The following is a 23,066-nucleotide window of genomic DNA, read 5'->3' as shown; positions in this document are numbered from 1 at the left end:
AAAACAAACTTTTGAAAAATAGCAAATGACACCCTGCAGGCCAAATAGAGCCCTGGGCTTGTTTCTGTAAGGCCCTCAAAGTAAGAACGGTTTGTAAAAAACAAAGACAAAGAATGTGCAACAGAGAATGTATGTAGCCTAAGAAGCCTAAAATGTTTACTATCGGGCCCTTTACAGAAAAAGCTTGCCTTGTTCTAGAGGTATGTGCAAAGGTATCTGCGGTGGAAGGACAAGATGTCTGGGATTTGTTTCCAAATAATCCGGGGAAGCAGGTTGGGTAGAGAAGAAACAAGACTGGCCACAAGTAGATAACTGAAAGCTAAGTGCTGGGGCTTCATTATTCTCTTTTATCCTCATTATTCTCTTTCTGATCACTATTTACTTTTTTGCAAATGTTTGAAATTTTTTCTGATAAAAAATTTAAAAATAGGTTGGAAAGGAATAAAGCTTCTTTGAAATGTCAGCATGGCAGAGACAGCTAGTCCCCCCACAATATCTGTTCTTCCTGATTTAATAATTTTTTAGCTGGGCACATGATCAAGTTCTGGCCAATGAAATGGAAGTGGAAGTTTTGTGAGGCCTCCTAAAAAGCCTCCTTAAATAGAGAAGGCACACTTCCTACTCTCTCTTCCTTGCTGACTGGAATGCTGTCATGATAGCTGGACACGATGAGGTAGAATCCACGTGCTAAGGATGGCAGGAAAGCCAGATAGGGAAACACATCCTTCACCATTTTTTGAAAATGTCACATTAGCCCCGGACTATCTCTGGAGTTCTTACATATGAAAGAGAAAAAGTTCTATATTTTAAAAGCCACTATTATTTTGGGTTTTCTTGTAGTCAAACCTAACCCAAACTGATATAATTGGGAAAAATTCTTTTCAAAAATGCTCATTACACAAGTTGAGTCTGGTATATGAGCCCAATTTGGGGTGGTGAGGATTAAAGGGCAGACTGCATGTATTCCACAGAGTATCCCCTAAGGTTATCAATGTGAGAAGGCTTAAAAAAATTTTTTTTAATTACAAAAAGTTTGGGGTATATGTGTGATTGGAGGATGGGGAAATGATCTCTAGGCTGGAGACAGGATAGCTGCAAGGAAGCTTGGACATCCCTACAAAGTCTGCAAAGAGAGCATGGCAGAGCCCAAGGTGAAGGGTGAGGAATTATACATCTGAGATCAGAGGGAAAGCCAAAATTTAATAGTAAAACTGGGAAGAGTTAAGTGCTGGTTTCTAAAGGACAGACGGGGGTATCTCTTTGACTGTGAGCAGCTCAGTCCCCCAGGAGCCAAAGCCTATGCTGGGTGTGGTTCCTAGAGAAAAAAATCAAGGGCCTTTAAATTTCTCAGACTTCCTTCCTTCTGAGAGTCACTATCTTTGAGCCACAGGCTCCTACTTGAAAAGCAGCTGCCAGGGCCAGATCAGATAACAGAGGTCTGTCTTTTGACCTGAGATTTGTAAGATTATCTGGAAAATAGCCATGATCACTCAACTGTTCTAGAAATTAACATTTCTATAGTTAACAGTACTTACCCACTATTTACTGGGCACCTAGCACTTACCAGGTACTTTATATACATTATCTTACTTAATCTTTCTTCAAATCTTCAGAGTAAATATTTTAAAACCTACTTGAAACTCAGAGAAGTAACTAGCCCAAGGTTACAGAGTTAACAAGTGGCATTTATGCAGGGGTTCAAATGATAAATGGTACTACCCATTCAGGGACAAGGACAAAGTAATCCTGTTTTAAAACAGTTTTTCAATCCTTAAAAAAAAAAAAAAAAAAAGATTCCCTTTAACAACCGAATGAATTACTTGAAAGACAGTGAGTCAGTTTAAAGGAACGTGCCAACACTTCTCCTCCAAGTGGGATGACTTCATCCTGGTTAATGTATTTTATTCCCACATGGTGCCAGCTTCTCCCAGCCGAGTGAGGCTCTCACAGCACAAGGACGTGGGCTTTTAAGGTGTCCCAGGCCTGATGGGGACAGGGAGAGGCTGGAAGCCAGCTGGCTTGTAGGTGGGAGCACAGAGTATCCTTTGGGCTGGACCCTGAAACTCCCTCCTCATGGGAGGCAGTCGAGGGTGTTAAGTGCACAAGCCTAGGGGCCCAGCAGGCCTGGGAGTCAATCATGGCCTTGCCACTGACTACTGGTCTCCTTGAGCCTCAGTTTCCACACCTGCGAAAGGGACGCTTGTGCCTACCTCAGAGGGTTGTTATGAGTATTGAGTTGGGGTAATGTACACAAAGCCCCCAGTATATGTTAGCTGTCGTTACTATCTGTCATTAATAACAAATGCCAACAACAGTCTCTTGATCATCTTCACTGTCCTGACTGACTCCAGTTATGAAAAGCTTCCAGTAATACAGGCCAGTTCCTGCCTGTCCTTCAGGCGTTGGCCTGTCTCTACCTTGGGGAAGCATCTCTGCCCGTCCTGAAAGGAAGGTCATCTGCATATTCTAACAATACCATGTGCCATTTTTTCTTTGTAGCACTTACTACATAATGGTAAAATTTTGTGTGTGGTCCCCGCCCCCCCTAGATTGTAAGCTCCGCAAGGTCAGGGCCTCAGCCAGTTTTGCTCATCACTATATTTCCAATTCTATCACACTGCCCGGCACACAGAAGGTTCTCGTTAAATGTTTCTTGAATAAAAGAAATAAAAGTGAATTTACAGAGCTTCTCATCTAGAGAATCTTTGTTCTGGCTAAAATATTTTTAAAACAATTGTGGAAGTTATTTGTTCTCAGACATTGACAGGTTCATAATCCACAGGTTTCTCTTCTTTTTTTTTATACTGATCACTTTGAAACATCATAGAAATTTTTCTTTCAGACATACCTTTCAGCCAATTGGTCTTTTAATGATTCCATAAAGGAAATCTACTTGGGAATGTCACAAAACTTTCTGCGTGGAAACTCAATCTCTGTTTTAGCTGTTCTAAACTTGTTTTGAACATCTCATCAGAATCAATCTGGTAGAAGGAAACCTTAACAATGTCATCTGAAAAATAATGATTTTTAATAACAGCATTTCCAGAAGCCTGGACAGGAACAGCAAGGGTGGGTGAGCCAGAACTGCACGACTCTGTTGATGAAGTGCAGCCCCACTAACAACCTACTCTGCCCTGCTGACCTCAGAGAGCTATAGTGAAGATCAAACGGGATAATGTGACTGTACTCCAAATTCTGGAAAGCTAGGTAAGGTCTTATTACAACAGCCATCCTGGACTTACACATCTCACTGGCCAATATAGGTAATGCAGGACATAATAACTTTTTGGGCTAAAGAGAACATGGGAGCTACCAGAGGAAAATATCGATGTCATCTGTCAAACCTCCCTCTAAATGCCCTCAAAGTCCCCAGCAGACACCAGCCTCTACTTAAGCAGTGCTGGGGGTGGGGAGCCACCAAGACTTCCTAGTTAACACATTTCATTCTGGAGCAATGTCTTCTTAGCCTTATCTCTGTAATTTAAACACTTTGGGGGTCCTTATTCTACTCCCTAGAGCTCCTGGGGAATGTAGATCCAAGCAGGCATCTTTAGGAATTTGATAGCCTGGTTGAGTGGGGAAGGAATTTTTTTCATCTGGGTAAGTACCTCAGCTATAATTTTGCATACACAGGTTAAGAAAGGAAGAGGACAGTTTTTACAGGCCAAGAGATCTGTTTACAGAGCATGCACCTAGAACTACATAATTAATAATAAACAGCAGCTAAGGCCTGAGTGCTTAGTATGTGTCAGGCATTGTTCTAAGAGCATTATATGTGTTAACTAATTTAATCCTTCCTACAACCCTGTGATGCACAGAACTATTATTATACCTATTTTACACATGAGTTAACTTAGGTACAGAGCAGCTGATTAAATCGCTCAAGTTCACAAACTACTAAGTGGTGAATCAGCAGGGTGTCCACTTTCCTACTGCCCACAGCCTGGTACTGACCCAAAAGCCCGCACCCATCTCATGCCCTACATTCTGTCTTGCTCCTCCTCCACTAGGACTTATTTTCTCAATTAGGGTTTGTCCCCCAGACCTCAATTCCAGGCCCTCTATGGCTTTTGCTTCCCACCTTAACTATGATTCATAATTTCCTATTATGCTGCTCTGACTTCCCTGGATCGTAAATACACAGACCATGTCATGGATATCAAGTAAATATAGGCAATTTCCTTTCTTACTCAGCTCAATCCTACTTCTGTACCAAGAATCCCAGAAATTCCTAGAATATGAAAAGGTAGCTGTTGACATGCTGGGAGTTTTGCTAAAAGTCCATGCAAAAATATTCTCCATTGCATTTTGTCTAGACAGCAAGCATGCCCAGCTGGAGCTGGGACATAAAGACTTGCTGAAGATTTAATACAATGCCCAGTAAGGGCTGACTGCTTCTGACAGCTTTCCCACCTATCTGGACAAGTTACTCTAGAGGCTTGTAAGAGCCTTCTGTACCAGTCCTGAGAGAATTAAGTAGTTATTGGACAGAGCACATCACGACCAGAGATGCTGGAAGAACTTCATCCTACTGCATTAAGGTTCGGGAGAGTTCTTGTGTGACAGACCCCTGGGAGGACATCTGGCGTGCACGCCTAGTACCTTCACTCCGTCCAGCACGGCCTTGATGACCCCTTTCACAGTTGTTACCATCTCTTTATCTTCTGAGTTCACGCCTTCCAGCATCACTTGGTCAGACCAACGAATGAGGTTGGCAAGACTTTGGTACACTCGGCTGTAGCAGGAGGAGAGGGCTGAGCTAGAGGGAAGAGATTTTTAAAAAGAATGTTAAAAAAATCTAATGCTTGACCATCACTGTAAGATACCTGTTCAGCACAGAACCAGCTTCTCAGTGACTAGGGGGTTTCTCAGTTTTCCTTTGTGTAAAATCCACACCTCCTCTTAATAAACAAACCTTTTCTCCCCTTATCTTTTCTCACATCCAACAAAGATCTTGTGGAGCTTTATATTCTAATCTGTGTTATAAAATTTTTCCATTTCCCAAATACAATGTATAAAAATTCCATCATGATAGTTAATATGCTTTGATTTTGATAACATTTCTCAGGGAGCCCCATCTTCCCCTCCCTCAAGTTGCTAATCATTGAACTAGGTCGAAGCATTGCATATTTCTTGTGATGAATTAGACTAAAACTCATTTTAGGTGTATCCCAAGAAGCCAACAAGTTTATGGAATTTTAACAGGCAGGATCCTTTAAAGGAACAGCCATCAGCTCAGACAGGTCTATAGTTTATTAGGCTTCCCCCAGCATGGGTGCAGCCTCACCATCCTCTGCTCTATAACCAGGGCTGAGGCATCGGAGGACCGCACTAATGCAGACCACTTCAAGAGTAACACATCAGAGGCCAGGGGACTTGTGAAGGTGGAGGAGATATGTCAAGGTAGCGGGGTGTGTGTGCGTGTAAGGTACCAGCTAACAGCTACACTGTGATGCCAACACACAACACAGAAGCCTTGAGTACTCTGGGAGCACTAGTGATTACACGGCAGCTGCCAGAAGGAAGACTTTTTACATATTCCACATATTTTCAAATATCTAAATATGATTTTCCTTAGGAATTCTGGAAAGAATTATTTTTCCATTTCAAACATTATGCATTATAACACAGGAAGAGCAAAAATATACAAAACTTGTGTGCTGCCTCCGTCCCCCTAAAATGTGAGGCAGACATTTAGGAGCTGAAGATATATTTCTGGGAAAAATATATATCATAAGATAAGATTAAAACAGGTTCTAAAAACAAAGCCACTTAAAACAAAAATATGAACCAAATGGTGCTCTAATAAGCAGCTCTTCAGAATTAGGTAAGAAGGAAAAAGTTGTTCCAAGAGATCTAAACTTTCCAGTCAGCCAGTCATTACGCTCAGTGCGTGTTCCAGCAGGAGAGGCGAGTCAGCAAGAACGAGCCAGCTTCTGGAGCCCCACGAGAGGCAGAAACACATTCAAAAAGAGCCCGGAGGAAGCCCAGAGAAAAGCACTTGGTGTTGGAACTGTTCTCTTAGGAAGGAGGACCCGGAGGGGAGAACAAACACCCCACAGTCTTTCCTGGGGGCTGGAGCTTCCAGCAGCGAGGCTCCCTCACTTCTTCCTGGAAGTCAGGTGAGGCCTCATTAAACAAAGCCCACCACCTTCCACAGATGTACCCGTTGGGGAACGCCACCAAAGCATCGCACTGTTAAATGACTAGCAATAATTAGATGAAAAGGGGGAGAAACACTTTTGTTTAATACTTAATTCCCACCTGAGCTGGATGCTAAAGTTTCCTGGAAGGCACTTGGAGAATTTAGTAATGATGTCCACCTTTCACATACTAGCTTAGAAGCAGAATAGTCTTCTGTCAAAGGACTAAGACGTTAGAAAGGAAGGAAGGAGGGCCCGGTACTATGGAAATGCCACCCAGTGGCCCAGCCTATTTCTGCAATGGAGCAAGGCCCCCTGTGTGAAAACAGGCACAGCTCCACATACAGGAGAATCCTCCACTTGCTGCTGTGCTGAAGGGTCAGCTGCTTGTTCAAGGCTGGTCTACCACCATCCTGGGAGCCTAGGTGAGGGCAGCAGAAGAGGCTCTGAGCAGAAGGCAGGAAAATGCCTTTCAGCTTCCAAACTACAAGCAGAAAGGAAGATGACAGAAAGAATCTAACAGGAACATCTAAGGAAGTATTTTCTCATTTCAGGGAGATCAATAAAAATATCACCATTGGCTTTGGAAGAATTTCAGAAGGAAAATCCCTTCAATGGTATTAGCCAAATGAGTACCAAAAAAAAAAAAAAAAACTATTTCACAATTCCTTTAGTCTACAAAAAGCTACCCAGGCACTTCCCTTTTTCCTCTCTAGAAAATGGCTATAGTCATCAAATAATTTTTGTCAACTATAAGAAGCCCCCCCTCCCACTATCATGTGACTTGATCAATTCTTATCCAGTGTTTGCATGTAATCTCCACGCAGAGTTACTGGCTAACACTCCAGGAAGCCACAATCCTGACAGCAAGACACTGTCACATCATTAGCTGTGGGATTTAGCTAAGGTGACTCTATCCTGGACTCTCCCAAAAAGGCTTAGCGCCTGAGGGTAGCAGGGAAGTGACCGTCCTCTTCCCCAGGTCCCCCTGTCAATGCCCTGGAGTGGCACACACTCTTTGCATGTGACTGCGACTCTCTCCTTCCTCCCAGGAACACACCACGCCCAGAGGCCTCAGCTCCTTGTTTCTTGCCATTCCCCTGTTCCCGCAGCCAAGCCAATTCCTGTCTTTCCCTCAGGTCCAGCTGTGGAAATTCCTCCTCCAAGAAGTTTAATGGGACTACCACTCTCTTGTAACTCTCTTTCTTCATACTTCAACAGAGCTTCCACTCTGTCTATACCACATACTTTATCAGATGATGGGGGGAGCTGATTTTTTCAACTAGATTTGAACTCTTTCATTGTATGGACCAGCCATGAGAACTGACATATGGGAGCATTTTATAAAAGCCATCCATTCATCTGACCATAGTATAATGTCAGCCGCATTTCCTCCAAGGGGACCAGTACTGAGCCCTTCCCACACTGGGCACTGGACTGACTGTGGGAAGACAAATCCTTGACTTGGTGTTGTCAGCACCACGCTCTCACCAACCGGCCATTCCTACATAGGAATCCGAACCCGCAGCCCTGGTGCTATCAGCACCACACTCTGACAAGTGAGCCACGGGCTGGCCCTTGAAATTCTAATACATAAACTTTGGGGGGACACAATTCAATCCATAGCACTGTGTATATAAAAGTGGACTGTTTTGACTGCACTGAAAACAATCTAGGTATTCTGTATATATGATATGTCTGGTATCAATATAAAATTTTCTTTTCTCTCTTCTTTCTACAATATTTTTTTAATTAGCTAACCGGCCATCCCTATATAGGGATCCAAACCTGTGGCCTTGGTGTTATCAGCACCACACTCTCCCAAGTGAGCCACGGGCCGGCCCTCATTCTCAAGTTTTGAAAGCAGTTCATAAAAGCTTAGCCTCATGGGCCTGAGCGAACACTAAGCAATCTCAAGGAATCGAAACAGAGATGCATTTATCCTGAACAGGTACCATGTAAGGAAAACAAAAAACCTCTCAAGAAAAAACTCCCACCAGGCTTTCACTTAAGATTACATTTACTGTTGCTTTTCTCTCTGTGCTTAACAATACATATGGGGCAAGCTGCTCACTAACTTTTAGGAGGAGAAGGTGCTCTAGCAATAAAAGCATTACCTAAGAAAAGCTTCCTGGAGCAAAGCCTGACTCCACCCCCCACCCTTCCCACCCTGGTGAACTCCACCGCATCCAGCTGCTGCCCTGGGAGATCCTGGCTTGATACAGTTAAGGGCTTCACTACTCCATGCTCTAATGGGTTCTTCTCTTCCTCTTTTGGTCTAATCATCTAAACAGCTGAGGACTCTAGTAGGCTAGACATTGATAGGACTGAATGAATATGTTAGGTGGCTGAGGGAACTAGGAGAAATGTGCCCAAATCAATGGGATTATTGCCAATGAGCAAACGTAAAGAAATAACCACAGACTTACACCACAGCTACATCCATGGGGAAGGCAGAAATCTGCCTCAGCGTTGAGGCTACAGGAATAACAATGACCTTGCTGGGGCTCAGGACACGCAACCTCAAAATACAAGGGTACTTCAAAAAGTTCATGTAAAGATTTGTATTATCTTTTAATTCTAATTTTCTACAAACTTTTTTGAAGTACCCTCGTATACTTAGGCATATTTTGAGCTAGTTATTCTGAGAAACTGCACACACAGGAGTAGCTCTGAAAAGCTGTCCTTTGTAAATGAAATTTCTATCTACGAAGGAAATCTACATTAGTAAAATATCTATATCAGGAAGAGACAACTTTTATTACATGAGAGACTTCGTCTGTGTCACAAGACAACCAGCACACAACTCCCTTTACCCTCCCATAAAACTGTCACCCCCCATTCTTTTCTGTAGCTCAGGATGCTATATAAGCTTCAATCACCTGACCCTTCTTGGAGTCTTATATTTTGTGGGACTCCTGTGCATATATATGTAATTAAATATGGTTTTTCTCCTGTTAATCTGTTTTATGTTCATTTAATTTGTAGCCCATCCAATGAACGTAGAAGGGTGTAGGGGAGTGATTTTTCCCTCCCCTACACCCTCAGCCTGGGATGGTATCAAGGGATAGCTGGTGGGGAGTTGGTGGTGGGGGGGGGGTCCCTTTTCCTGACTGTTACTAGAAACCTTGCATGTCAAGTGCTCCCAAACCAAGATGCTTCTAAGCTTTCCACTGTTGTGACACAGCCCAAGACCCCCAGGCAACTCACCTGTGCTGAATGCGAGGGTCACTCTGCACCAGGGGTAAGATGGCCTCCAGCACCTTGCTGGCCGACCCTGGAAGCATCTCCAGGACCTTCTTATCAATAGCCATTTTGTCCACAATGGTCTTAAAGTAGCGCAAGGCACTGACAACTTCTTTCTCTTTCTCTTCCAGCCAGCTCAGGTTCTGAAAGGAAACGTTAAGCATAAGGAGGGAGGAGAGAGATTAAAGGGAGCTATCTTGAAAAATAAAATAAAATTTCCTGTAAACTAGTTTGAGATTGATGTGAATGGAAAAGGTTCTTGCTGCAGAAACCAAGCCATTTTTCTAAGGACTGTAAGCAGGTAACAAAGGCTAGACCTAAAGGAAGAGGAAGGGGCATGGACCAAGAAAGGTCACTTAGAAACTCCGGAATTCCCTTCTGCGACCCTGAGGTATTGAAAATCACTTCTCCTCTCTGTCCTAACCAACCACAGAGATACCACTACTGACTCATTAAGTTTGTGAGGACTAATTTACTGATGACTTGGAGAAGCAGGAGTCAAGTCCTGCGGTACATATACATCCTATAAATCAAATCAAGAAACGCAGGCCTTGCTTTCAAAGATCAAGGGGACATGTAAAACTGGTTGGGGGCACTAAGGTTCAAGACCCATTTCCCCTAGGACTCCTCACTAGAATCCCACATTGCTCACCCCAGACCTGCAGCCCCCTCTTAATGAAATGATATGCCACTCCCAAAGGACCTGGAAACCCCCAGGGTTAGAAAGGATGGGAGGCTCTGGGTGAGAAGGTGAAGAAGCCAGAGCAGATGGCAGTGATTCTGTCACTACTTGTGTGATGGCTGCCAACAGCAGTCAGGGTCCCTCTGCTGCCAAGGAAAGCCCAACCCAGAGGAAAAGAAGATACACAAACTACCACCCAATTCTCTTCTTGACAACGGGAGACCCAGGATGCACAGTCAGGGGAGCACACCCTGTGCTCCCTTTCTCCACCCTCCCCCTGCTGACCCTAACGTCAACGACCCAGGTCTCAGTCAAGAGTAATCTACAGAATGGTTAATTCCCAAAATGGATAATCTATTCAAGGACAACCTATTACACATCCAGTATAAAGTAAGAGAAGCACGTATGAGGAAAACTGTCACCCATGGGCTCTGTGACGTCCAGCCAATGTAAAGAAGAGCAACTGAGAGCAAGAAAAAAATTTCTAGAAAATGTTGATTTAAATAATCTGTAAAAATACAAAGATAGAAATATAATAAAAAGTGATTACCATTCTGAATACTAGTTCTTTGCTTGTAAAATGATGGGGAATGTCGCTATAAATTTTAAAAAATTCAATAGTGGAAGCTTTTATTTCATGGGAATGTAAAAATATATATATAAATAAATGGGATCAAGTAAATAGCTTTTTAGTCAGATGGCTTTCAGAGATACAATGTAACTTCTCTCATTGGGCACTTCCCAAAGGTGTTCTGCAGACCACTAAGACACAGTCCCCAAGGGAGAAGCACCCTTCTGATCCCCATCACTAGATCCTTTTCACCCTGGCTTTAGTTTTTCTCTTTTCACAGCCTAACATATTTGTTTATTTACAGTCTGTTTCCAAGAGGCCAGGCACTTGTTTCTCCAGCTCATGAACATGAGGAACCTGAGTGTGAAGGAATCACAGCGCTTGTCGACATCAAATGTGCCTGAAGCCATGGTCAGGCCCGCAGGAGGAAGACTATGACAATAACAGTGCTATCTTAGCGCGTCAGGAGTGAGAAGCCAGCAATGATGAAACTTGGTGAGGGAACAGGAAACATTTTAAGAAAATGTGCCATCAGTTTTGCTAGGAAGAAAGAGGCTAACTGGGGATGGGATGCATTCGAAAGGGACAAGGCACTTCAGAGCAAAATGAAAATTTTCCTGTCATTGCAGAGACAGAACATCAGCCATGTAAAAGCCAGGCTGCCCTAGGCTCCTAATATAGGAACCACAGTTTAGCAGAGTCAGGCTGCTGCCTTGAAAACCCCACTCCCAGAGTAATGGCCTCCGAGTGTTGTGCATTCCGCTAGCCCCTCAACTGTTAAACAGTGGTTTCCTGAAAAGTGCAGCCCTCAGTGAGCAGAGTTTACGAGGACACACCCACACCCAGCACTAGCTAGCACCAGGGACCTGATGCCCTGGCTCTGCTCAAGTTACGTGCTGCACGATCTCAGGCAGGCAGACGCGTGTACCTGCACACCCTCCTGCCGTGGGGCTCAGATACCACCACTGGTCCACATAAGCCTGGAAACTAAATGAGGCTGTCAGTGCCTGGGGAGATCCTAGGTCCAATGCCAACTGTTGGGCTTAGGGAGCAGTGGGCTTCCCTTGTCTGCAGAAGGGAAGAATAATGTCTGCCCTGTGTAACTAAAGAGGCTAATGTGGGGGATCAGATGAGAATGTGTACGGAAGTAGTTCATAAAATTTAACAGACACTATACCAACATCAGAGACTATATATCTGCTAATAAAGCAAAGAAGGAGGAGAAAGGATGTAAAAACCTAAAAGGGAAAGAAAGAGGCCCGATTACAGCTACCACTCCATGGATACTTCAACTTACCCACTGTGCTATGGATTTTACATGCATTGTTTTCTTTAAGGGTTACAACCACTCCATGAAGTAGATACTGTTATTTCACAGGTGAGGAAACTGAGGTCTGGTAGGAAGCGAGAGGAGGTTAAGTAAGCAACCTGCCCAAGGTCATACAGCTGTAGTGATGGAAATGGAATCTGAACTTGGTGTGTCTGAGTCCAGAGACTGGGGAGATGGAAAGGGGGGAAAAAGATTGATCAGGAACAGTGGAAGAAGTAAAGAAATTTACTAGAGACCCTCTGGTCCAAAGCTCTCATTTAATAAACAAGTAAAACGAGGCCGAGATGGCAGAGACAGTCAGAAAACTTAGCTCAGCTGCTACATAAGACAGGCTCTGGAGGAGAAAGAGGTGAGAGAAACTGGCCCTAACGTTCAGATGCTTCTCCCCTCAGCAGAGCAGCATCGGGAGCACCAACTTGCGCCTTCATGCCCTCATCCCATCCGCAGCCCAGATGCCCTCCTCCACACAGTAACTCGTCTTACTCCCAACACTACAGGACAGGGAGCTGTTTAGATCTGAGCTAAGCCTGGTTGGGGGTACGGTGGGAGCAAAGTAGAATCAAGATAATAAGAAACTGGAATCCTGGGAATTTTTAAAGGCACTGCAACATTATTCTTTTCCATTGGACCGGAACAGCAAGGCCCAGTAAGAAGACACTTTTAAGTGCTTGCTTCAGCAGCACGTGTACTAAAATTGGAACGATACAGAAAAGATTAGCATTGCCCTACACAAGGATGACATGCAAATTTGTTAAGCATTCCATATTTAAAAAGAAAAAAGATGTGTTTAACAGAGATCAATTTATAATGAGTACTTCACAGCACCGCCCACCACCAGGCTCTCCGGCAGCGGCATCTCCCTGCTTATACTTCATCATGAGATCTCAAGGGCTGGAAGGAAAATCCTTTCAGCAGTCCACTCAATGGCCCGAGGACCCAACCTCTCTGTCTAAATGCCCACAGAGATGGAGAACTCACACCTCCCAGGCCGCCCAGGCCATTTTTGGACAGTGTTAATTGTGATTATACCTGGACTGTCATCTTTGGATTCCCAGTATGTGGCTAAATTTTCTCTCCTACTTTATTACTCGGCAGCTCACAATTTTTAGGCTTGTTAAAAAGTTGTGAAAGAGTTTATAAATTCATCATGGACTACTCTGAATTTTAAAATTCAACTAAGAAGATAAAAGAGACTACTAATATTTCTAAGTGGAACCAGTCTGGAAAGAGAATAGAAAATAGTGGGGCAAAACAGATTTTGACTAGGAGAACTTGGGCCAGAGCTAACATTGTCTGTTTACTGGGAATAGTAAATGCTTTCCCACATGGCTATGATGAGGAATAAACAAGACAGCATGTGCGAAACCATGCAGGACAGGGTTTGGGCAGAGAGAAACCCTGCGTGAGTGGCATGAGTCTGAATCTGTACTTCTACCTAACCTGTGCTTCAATCTCCTACTTATTTAAGCGGGGAGCGCCATGCATATAACCTGGGATGAAATGAGAATGTGTATGTGACCACTCCCTAAGTGGTAAGAGTGCCAATAAATAATAAATGACAGCAGCAAATGACAGACCTATTATTCTAAGGTTTCTTGGACATCATCCTCTAAGTCCATATATTCTGGCAGATTCCCCGACAGTTCTGGTTCTGTCTGTGGGCCACCAGTGAGCAGTAGAGGTTTGTACTTATTTGTCCCATGCAGGTGACTTGGGGCAGAGCATAGTAATTCAACCCTTTTTAAAGGGCAATGACCAAAAAGGGGATTAACATTCTTCCTTGGGCGAAGATCAGACCTATAGCTCCTTGCTACAGAGCAGGTTTCTCAGCCACAGCACTACTGACATTAAGGGACAGATAATACCTTGCTGTGGGGAAGCTGTCCGGTGTATTGTAGGATGTTCACCAGTATCTCTGGCTCCTACACAGTAGATGCCAGTAGCACCTGCTTCACCATCCTACCATGACAACCAAAAATGTGTCCAGACATTGCCAAATGTCCCCTGCGATTTGCAAGCACCTTACTATGTGAGGGTACTTTAGCATCAGATTTTCCTCCATGACCTCTCTTGGAATAATTAATGAAGAGAGGGAAAATCTAAGAATTGAGTGGTTGAACAGTTTCATATCAGAGCTCACTGGCAGAACATTATTAGTAAGTCATTTTACTCTAATCTGCATAGAGTGGTGTGAGATGATAATTTACACTCTTCTTGGAGTTTAATATTAAACTTAGCTCCAAGAGGTTGCTAAACAGATTGTAATACAAAATAATGTGGCACAGACCAGATCGTCTGCTTTATTACTCTTCTTTAATCTGGAATTTAGATCAATCTGGTAAACGCTGAATATTTCCCTCTTGCTCTTCAGCCTCCTTTTGTTAACAGATGGGACAGGAAAAACTACTATTCAACATAAGACTTTTGGACTTCAAACTTTTATTTTCTCCACTTTTAACTAGAATTTTAAGATATTCTGCTGGCCAACATAAAAACCAAAGGTAGATGAATTGCAAAATTCAAGAATTATGTGTTTAAATAACAGGGCAGTGTTTGCCAGCTGCATTTAAACTGATGGTTGTGGCAACAGTCCTAATAATTATCCTTTGGATAATCACTAGAGGATTGAGGATATTTGTCTACAAGGCTTATTTTTATTTTACATTGCTTAGTTTTATTTTCATGTTAATGACAAATCAGGTTTAGCTTTTTCTTTTTTTAATTTCTTTCTGAGGATCATACTGAAGGGATTAATATTTAGATTTCTGAGATATTAAAAAATAAACTCTGGCTTTCTTTCATGAAGAGGAACTGTAGCATCCTGAGAATTCAGACTCTGACGTCATACAGCCTGCATTCAAATCTTGACTTCATTGCTTTTTTGCTGTGTGACTTTGGCTAAATGCTTAATGTCTCTACAGAATCAGTTTCCTTTTCAGTAAAATAAATTTTTCACGTGTCAGGGCTGTTATGAAGATTAAGTAAGAGAACACATGTAAAGTGCTTAGCAAGGGGCCAAGAAAAGGCTCGATAAATGTTAGCAACACACAGGTGTCCTGGCTCTGGCAGCACTGGGCCATGTGTCAGTCTTACCACACTCCCCAGCCCTGCTGATGTCTCAAAGAGCACCCTAAGGTCCCCCATTCTAAACTATCCAGATCATCTTAGCAATGCAAGGAAAGAACAGCTGGTCTTTGGAGATGAGACTCGCCCACTTTCCCCTAGAAACCGTTGGACCCAAGCAGCACACCCAAGCCAGCCCCAGAAAGGATCCCCAAGCTTTTACTCTGTTTTTTGGAGAGAGTACTGAGCTCTCTCCAAAGACCATGAGAGCCTGGATAAACTCTCCCTTTTATCCAAGGCCCCTTGGACTCTTTCCTGAAGAATTCAGCCCACAGCCGCCACCCAATTGAACACAATTATATTGCAATAGATCTTTTTCCATCCCCAAAACCATGGGCCAGGATTCTGTAGTAGAAGGCAAGGCAAACCCAATTGCTCTTAATGTCACACTGACCTTCTGCCTTTGAGACCTGGAAGCCACAGCACTGGTGGACATAAATTCTACTGCCTGCTGCTCCAGATCCAAGGGGATAGGGTAGCCCTCTGGTAGAAATCTGTCTGTTGCCTCCTGGAAGAGAGGAAACCTGGATTCCTACAGAGCTTAAAATGTCCGTTTTAGGCTGAAGGGAGGGGTTGATGAAAATCAACAGCTGTTTTAACATCTGGCTTGACCAGCCCTGCTGAGGTTGCTAATGCTTGAGAACAACTTTGGCTGGGCTTCAAGGGGTTTGCATGTTTTAGAGCACAGGCCGTAAAGCCGAAAGGTGGACTCCTGAACTTCACAAACTTCCCTGTGTGTGTGTGCACCAGGGCGATGTGGGTACTTCTGGGGCAGGAAGGCAGCATCTTGGGGTATGAACATGATGTACTGAGCTGTTTTTAATGCCCAGAGGATGACACAGCTGGAAAAGGAGAACTGTTCTAGTCAACTGAGCTTAACTCTGATTAACATGACAGAGACTCATAATCCTAAAGGTTCACATTTCACAAGGACACTGAAGGCTCTGTCTGGAACCATCCAAAGCTACAAAACGGCTGTTACCGTACTGAAAGCTCAGTCCACGTGGAGTGAACTGACAAACAGCACAAACTCATATTGCTCCAAGCAAGCAAAGGAAACACCTAGAAACAATCGGCTTACTTTGTTCACAGGCTTCTCCGGAATCTTCACGGACACTTCAGCTGGTTTTCCCTTCTTTGATGGTGTTCTCTTGATTTTGGGTGAGTGGAATTTGTCCATCAGCTTCATGGTGAAGGAGGAGAGGTGAGAACGCTGAGAATCTAAAACAAAGAAGATACTGACTGTCAGAGGGCAGAGTGGGAAGAAGCTGTGGCTCACTAACCTTTTGTGGAAATAAGCAGTGTACCCAAGCCAATCTTTTTTCCTGGATGTTCAGAGTTTCAAAGGAAAGGAAATATAGATCCATTAAAACATCTCTGGGCTGGCCAGATAAAGTTGGTTAGAGCGTGGTGTTGATAACACCAAGGTCAAGGGTTTGGATCCCTGTACCAACCAGGCACCAAAACCAAAACCAAAAAATATCTCTGTTTCAGTTTTTACAATTTCCACCTAGGTTAAGTTGTTCAGAATTGTGGAAGCTGAAGGCAGTCAAAATGGATATCGAAAAAGAACTTGCAAATATTTCCAAGTATCCTTATATTGTTCATATGATGATGTAACCAACATCCAAGGGAACTGGCTAAGAAGAAAGGATACCAAGTAGAATCACAGAAGTGCAGAATGTGAGAATTGGAAAGGAAGGCCTTTTTGAATCAGCCTCTTCATTCTCTGGTTTAGAGAACTGTGACAAATGACATGGGCAAGGCCCCAGAACTGGCAGCAGAGACTGAACTAGAAGTACGGTATCCAAAACCGTCTGGGCCATGGTAAAAGACTCAATAATCTCCTCCTAAGGTCAAGAACAAGACTAGTATGTCCGTTCTTACCACTCCTGTTTGATGTTGTACTGGAACTTCTTGCAGGGCAATTAGGCAAGAAGAAAAGATAAAAGGCATCCAGTTTGAAAAGGGAAGATATAAAACTATCCCTATTTGTGGATGACATAATCTTGTGTATGAAAAATCCCAAACAATCCACTAAAAATCTATTAGTAATAACAAACAGATTCAGTAAGGTCACACAATACAAGATCAACATACAAAAATCAACTGTATTTCTATATAGCAGCAATGAACACTCTGAAGTGAAATTTTAAAAAGCTTCCATTTACAGTATCATCAAAAAGAACAAAATACTTAGGCATAAATTTAACAAAAGAAGTGTAAGACTTATACACTGAAAGCTATAAAACACTGTTGAAAGGAATTAGAGATGATCTAAATAAATGGAAGGACACCCTATGTTCATAGGTCAAAAGGCTTAATATTGTTACCATGGCAACACTCCCTAAATTCATCTACAGATTCAATGTAATCCCTATGAGAATCCCAATTGGCTTTTTTTTTTTTTGCAGAAATTGACAACCTAATCCTACAATTGGCATGGAAATGTAAGAGACCTAGAATAGCCAAAACAATCTCGAAAAATAAAGCTGCAGGACTCACACCTCTCAGTTTAAAAACTTACTACCACAAAGACACACTAATCAAGACAGTACGGTACTGGAATAAGGGTAGGCACATAGATCAATGGAATAGAATTGAGGGTCCAGAAGTAAACCCATGTGTCTATGGCCAACTGATTTTCAACAAGGGTGTCAAGACCATTTGATGGGGGGGGGAAACAGCCTTTTCAACAAATGGTGCTGGGACAACTGGATAGCCACATGCAGAAGAATAAATTTGGGTCCCCATCTCACAGGATATGCAAAAATGAATTCAGAATGGATCAAAGACCTAAATGTAACAGTTACAACTATAAAACTCTTAGTAGAAAACATAGGAGTTTTTGTGACCTTGAATTTGACCACATTTTTCTTAGATATAACACCAAAAGCACAAGCGATAAAAGAAAAAAAATAGATAAATTGGATCTCATCAAAATTAAAAAGTCTTGTGCTGCAAATGATACCATCAAGAAAGTGAAAAGACAACCCATGGGATGGGAGAAAATACTTGCAAATCATATATCTGATAAGGAACTTGTATACAGAAAATAAAAAGAACTCTTACAACTCAGCAATAAAAGACAACCCAATTGAAAATGGGCAAAGACTTTAAATAGATATTTGTCAAAAAAAAGATATATAAATTGGCAATAAGCACATGGAAGGATGGTCAATACCATTAGTCACTAGAGAAATATAAATCGAAACTACAATAAGTTACTATTTCACACCCACTAGGTATAAAAAAAGAGACAGTACCAAGTGCTGGTGAGGACTGGAGAAACGGGAATCCTCACACACTACTGGTGGAAATGTAAAATGGCGAAGATGTTTTGGAAAACACCTAGCAGTTCATCACAAGATCAAACACAAGGTTCCCATATGACCCAGCAATTCCACTCCTAGGTATAGGCCAAAGAGAAATGAAAACATATGTCTATGTGACTTGTACAGGAAAGTTCACAGCAGCATTATTTGGAATAGCCAAAAGGCGGAAACAACTCAAACGTCTTAATGTTCATGAGTAACTGAATAAAATGTGATAAATCCATACAATGAAATATTATTTGACAATAAAAAGAAATTAAGTACTGACACATGCTACAACTTAGACGAATCTTGAAAACAAGCTCACTGAAAGCTGTCAGTCACAAAAGACCACAAATTTTAAGATACCATTTATTTCAAATGTCCAGAATAGGTGAATCTATAAGACAGAAAGTAGATTAGTGGTTGCCTAAGACTGGGGGTGTAGCGGTAGGGGTGGGGGTGGGGGCAGAGAGGAAAGAGGCATGCAGAGTGACCACTAATGAGTGTATGGGGTTTCTTCTGACGGGTGACAAAAATATTCTAAAATCAGAATCTGGTGATTGGTTGCACAACCTAGTGAATAACTTAAAAAAAAACCAAACCATTGAATTGTACACTTTAAATGAGTGAACTGTATGATATGTGAATTACATCTCAAAGCTGTTTTAAAAAAAAAATCAAGATGAAGGCAATCTTCCTTCATTTCACCACTTACCACAATATATTCCAGTGTCTGGAACCATCTTGTTAATTGATTTATCTACATGCTTGTCTCCCTACAAGATCACAACCCCCCTTGCAGGTGTACCTGTCTTGCTCATGCCTATTTTCCCAGGGCTAACATGGTGACTGGCCACAGAAGATGCGCAGTAAACACTCACTCAACACCTGAACACATCAACCAACCAAAAAATGTCCCAGGAAGCCTGCTTCTTTTTGTAACAGCAGAAATTCACAGAAAATACTTGAAATTGGCTGAAAATTATGGAATAAAGCACTATAGTATGCAATGAAAAAATAGATATCTGTCGTTTTAAAAATAAAAAGCACTCCCCCTGCCAATTTTCCCAGCAATTTAGTACTTAAGAAAAAAACCAATAAAAAAACCCCAACTCCAAATAAATGACACAGCACCTTGTACTATATATAAGGCGGTCACTGTGTCTATTATTGTTGCATGTGATTTAATAAGGCCAAAGTTCAATTCCTTTGTCAAAGACCTTCCAAGTGACCAGATAAACTATCTGCCCTTTGTAAATTATCCAGGAGCCCTGTTGCACTCTGTACCAAATTAAAGAGCCAGGGGGCCTGACCCTCATTCACGTGGAGAGTCAAACCAAACACCGCTTCACAGCTATGTGCTGGCCAGAGCTGCAGGAAGTCCTCTTTAGTCCCCAAATGCGGACATAAATCCACAGAAAGCCAATGCACCTGGCTTGCTCACCTGTTAGAGCTCAGGACGGGCAGGAAGGGATCTCAACTCCAACCTTATATGCCCACTTATCCCTGAGATTCGAAGCAGGTAAGCTGGGATGGTGTGATTTCCCTAGCTCACCTCTGCCCTGCCTCTTCTCCCTCCCCACATGAGCAGGGTGGGTCCCATTTACAGTTTATACTTCCTTCTTTATACTTCAAAATTATGTGAACAGTCTAATCATTCATGTGGGGGTTAAAAGAGTGTGCACTGGAGTCAGACTGCTTGGGTTAAAATACTTAGAAATCACCTCTCTAAATCTTTAGTTTCTTTCTTTGGAAAGCGGGGCTGATAACATTATCCTTCTTGAGATGGCTGATACAACATGGATTAAATGAGATACTGCCCATGCATAGTGCAATAAGGTACTTTTCAAAGTGCCTGGCACATGGTACCTGCTTGGTACAGGGAGCTAACCTAACCATCTGGTTTGGATGGGTAGCAAGGTTGACCAAACTCTGAATTCTTAATTCTCAACTCCTGACAGATCTTAGTCAGGTCTGAACATTTAATCATCATCCTGAGTAAGCAAGGGCCTTACAAATGCCCATTCACCTCCTTTTCTAGCACTGAACTGGAAGTCTCAATGTGGCCTTAAGCCTGTTAATCTATTTCCCTCTTTGGTTTAACTTGCCTTCTCCTTATTGATTTTACTGCTGCCCCCCTGCCACCTCTTCTGATGGTGGCCTCACAGCACCCCTAAAAGACACAGCACATCTCTCACCAGGCAGCTTCCCAAGTCAGATGGGATGTGAGAGCAGTTTACTAATCTTGTGACTTCTGCCCTATCAAGTAAGACTGAAAGCAGGGAACGAAAAGCAGACACAAGTTGGGGAAGCCAGGCAGGATGCACGGTTTCTGTGGTTAGCTTTGGTGGTCAAAGATCTTCAGAGACATGAGCTGGGTGAGCCACCTTCTGCCTTCTCCACTGTCTGCTGCCCAGAGTTGCATATGAGCAGGTGTGGGGCTGAGGAGCTGGCCAGATGCACGACTGCCATCATGACCAGGGAGGAACTAGGGTATTCAGGTGAGGTGTGGGTGTCACCAAAAAACCTCTCAGGCTCATGCAAGTGCAGGGCTGGCCTTGATCATGGTCCAGGGACCAACGAAGAGTACCTCCTCCACTTGTGAGCTGCTAACCGAAGGTGGGAAGTGTAGTACAGCACTCTTTCTCTACCTCTGCTCTGCCAGCCATGGCCCACAATGCTGGTCTGTCTTGGGGCATGGCTGGGAAACCATGTCACCATTTAAAGGCAGTGCAATGCATACCATTCTTCTCAGGGTATTTAATAGCCTCAAAACAGCCAGCTCTAGCATGAGACGTGATAAATCAGGCAGAGAAAGAAGATCTTTTGTAATGACAACCAACCTTCTTAAACTCTGAAAATCAAGGAAAGCACTAACTAGGACAGATTCTGACTTGGAGGCTGTCCATTACCCTTGAAACAATGGGTTAGCAGCACAGGTTTCAGGTGATTTTCAAGATCTCTCTAACTATTCCTTTGAGTGCTGATGAAGCACTATAATGCCCAATGGTAGCAGGGTGGATGGAAGCAAGAGGTAGCATTCACATGAACACTGCAGTTCAGGTAATCTTGCCAACAATTCCAGACAGACAGACACATACGTGCACACACACACTCCCCCTGTCCCTCCCTCATGCATATCAACCATCTGGGGTACAGAGAAACGCCAAAGAGATTCTCCCACACTCTTGCAGAGTCTCAGGTAGCTTTACCCACCACTCTCTTGTTATTCCCAGACTTATGAAGTTACATTTCACATTTTGTATATGACTATGTATCTTTTTAGAGATTTGCTAGTACTGAAATTAAAACAACATTTTAAAAGATTCCATACATACATATACAGTTACAGGGAATGAATCCAATCCATGCATCCACTATCCAGCCTATCAAAAAGAACTTTCTGCAATGATGAAATGGTCTGTATCTGTACTAACACAATAGCAATTTGTGCCTATTGAGCACTTACTTGAATGTGGCTAGTGTGACTGAGGAACTAAATTTTTATTTAACCGTACAACTGAAACAGCCAGGCATGGTTGGTGGCTGCCACATTGAACAGTGCGCCCCTAGAAGTACAACGTATCAATTCCAGTGACGTACCACGTGCTCCTTTGTTATCACATCTCTCCTGCCTACGATGGAGTAGCCACCATTCGGACTTTCCTGCTTATCATCCCTTACTTTTTGTGATAGTTTATTTCTGTGTGTATAATTTATCAATTTGTGAACTTTACATAAATGATAGTACAGTGTAAAGATTCTCATGCTCTTGCTTTTCACTCATTGTAGGTCTGACATTTAGCCATGGTGATGTATATATCAGTGCTTTCGTTTTCAGTGCTATGAAATTCCACAGATTCCATAATACCAGTTATACTTATCTGCTCTCCTGTCAGTGGACACTGGGTTGTTTCCAGCTTTCTTGCTTTTATGAACAATGCTGCTAGGAACTTTCTCATACACACCTCCTGGAATAGATGCAAGGGCTCTCTCTGAGTAGAACTGCTGGTCTGTAGGATATGGACCATATTTAAATCTTATGGATATTGAATGATTCTCCAAAGTGGCAATGCTCCATTATAGTTCACTAACAAGTCTTAAACACTAGCAAGGTTACAAGAGTCCCAGTTGCTCCCCACCACTACCAATCCCCGGGGTTGAGAGACTTGCACATTTTTCCATATGGCCATGTCTGACCACAGGAGACAAAAGCCCTCCCTCACATAGAAATGCCATTTGCTGGTATATTTTACTGTGATCCATCAAATCTCTGAAAGCAACTTCAAAGGTCATTGACACAACTTAAGAAAACAAAGCCTCAGCCTATGCTCAGTGTGGCATTTACACCAAGGAATGTCAGACTTCCCAATGACTAATCTGCTAGTTATTTCTTCCAGAGGAAGGATAGCTCACATGAGCTTGCAAACAATGTCTGGATAAATGACCATGATGTTACCAGCAGCCACTTTCTTGGGCAACCATCACAGGCTGCAGATCTGGCTGTCCGATGAATGTCTTTCTCTGCCTAGAGAGAAAGAGATGGGCGAAGGAGAGCACGTAAGCTTGCTCAAGAATCATGTCTCAACAAAAACAAAAAACAAAAAAAACACACCAAAGCCAAACCATTTTCTTCCAAAGTGGTCTGCCAGGT

The 23,066-nt window shown here is 42.7% G+C and overlaps 1 protein-coding gene and 1 non-coding gene across 12 annotated transcripts in view; one reads left to right on the top strand and one right to left on the bottom strand.

Annotated features, from left to right (window-relative positions):
* The window catches only part of RAPGEF1 (Rap guanine nucleotide exchange factor 1), a 140,284-nt gene that overhangs the window by 52,879 nt on the left and 64,339 nt on the right, over positions 1-23,066 (bottom strand). For 7 of the 11 annotated variants that reach the window (XM_063081525.1, XM_063081527.1, XM_063081530.1 and 4 more), the window contains exons 2-5: positions 16,177-16,316; positions 15,490-15,603; positions 9,354-9,532; positions 4,603-4,759 (exon numbers count right to left, since the gene is read on the bottom strand). In XM_063081525.1, the coding sequence (XP_062937595.1) occupies positions 4,603-4,759; positions 9,354-9,532; positions 15,490-15,603; positions 16,177-16,316 (590 nt within the window). The remainder of the gene's footprint in view (positions 1-4,602; positions 4,760-9,353; positions 9,533-15,489; positions 15,604-16,176; positions 16,317-23,066) is intronic. The other 4 variants (XM_063081529.1, XM_063081532.1, XM_063081533.1 and 1 more) reach the window with 1 other exon arrangement.
* LOC134366305 (U6 spliceosomal RNA) lies at positions 12,637-12,742 on the top strand. The gene has a single exon (XR_010022285.1). It is a non-coding gene; the product is annotated as a U6 spliceosomal RNA (small nuclear RNA).

Source organism: Cynocephalus volans, chromosome 17, assembly GCF_027409185.1.
Source record: "Cynocephalus volans isolate mCynVol1 chromosome 17, mCynVol1.pri, whole genome shotgun sequence".
Taxonomy (NCBI): domain Eukaryota; kingdom Metazoa; phylum Chordata; class Mammalia; order Dermoptera; family Cynocephalidae; genus Cynocephalus; species Cynocephalus volans.
This window is presented reverse-complemented; position numbering and strand designations above follow the sequence as displayed.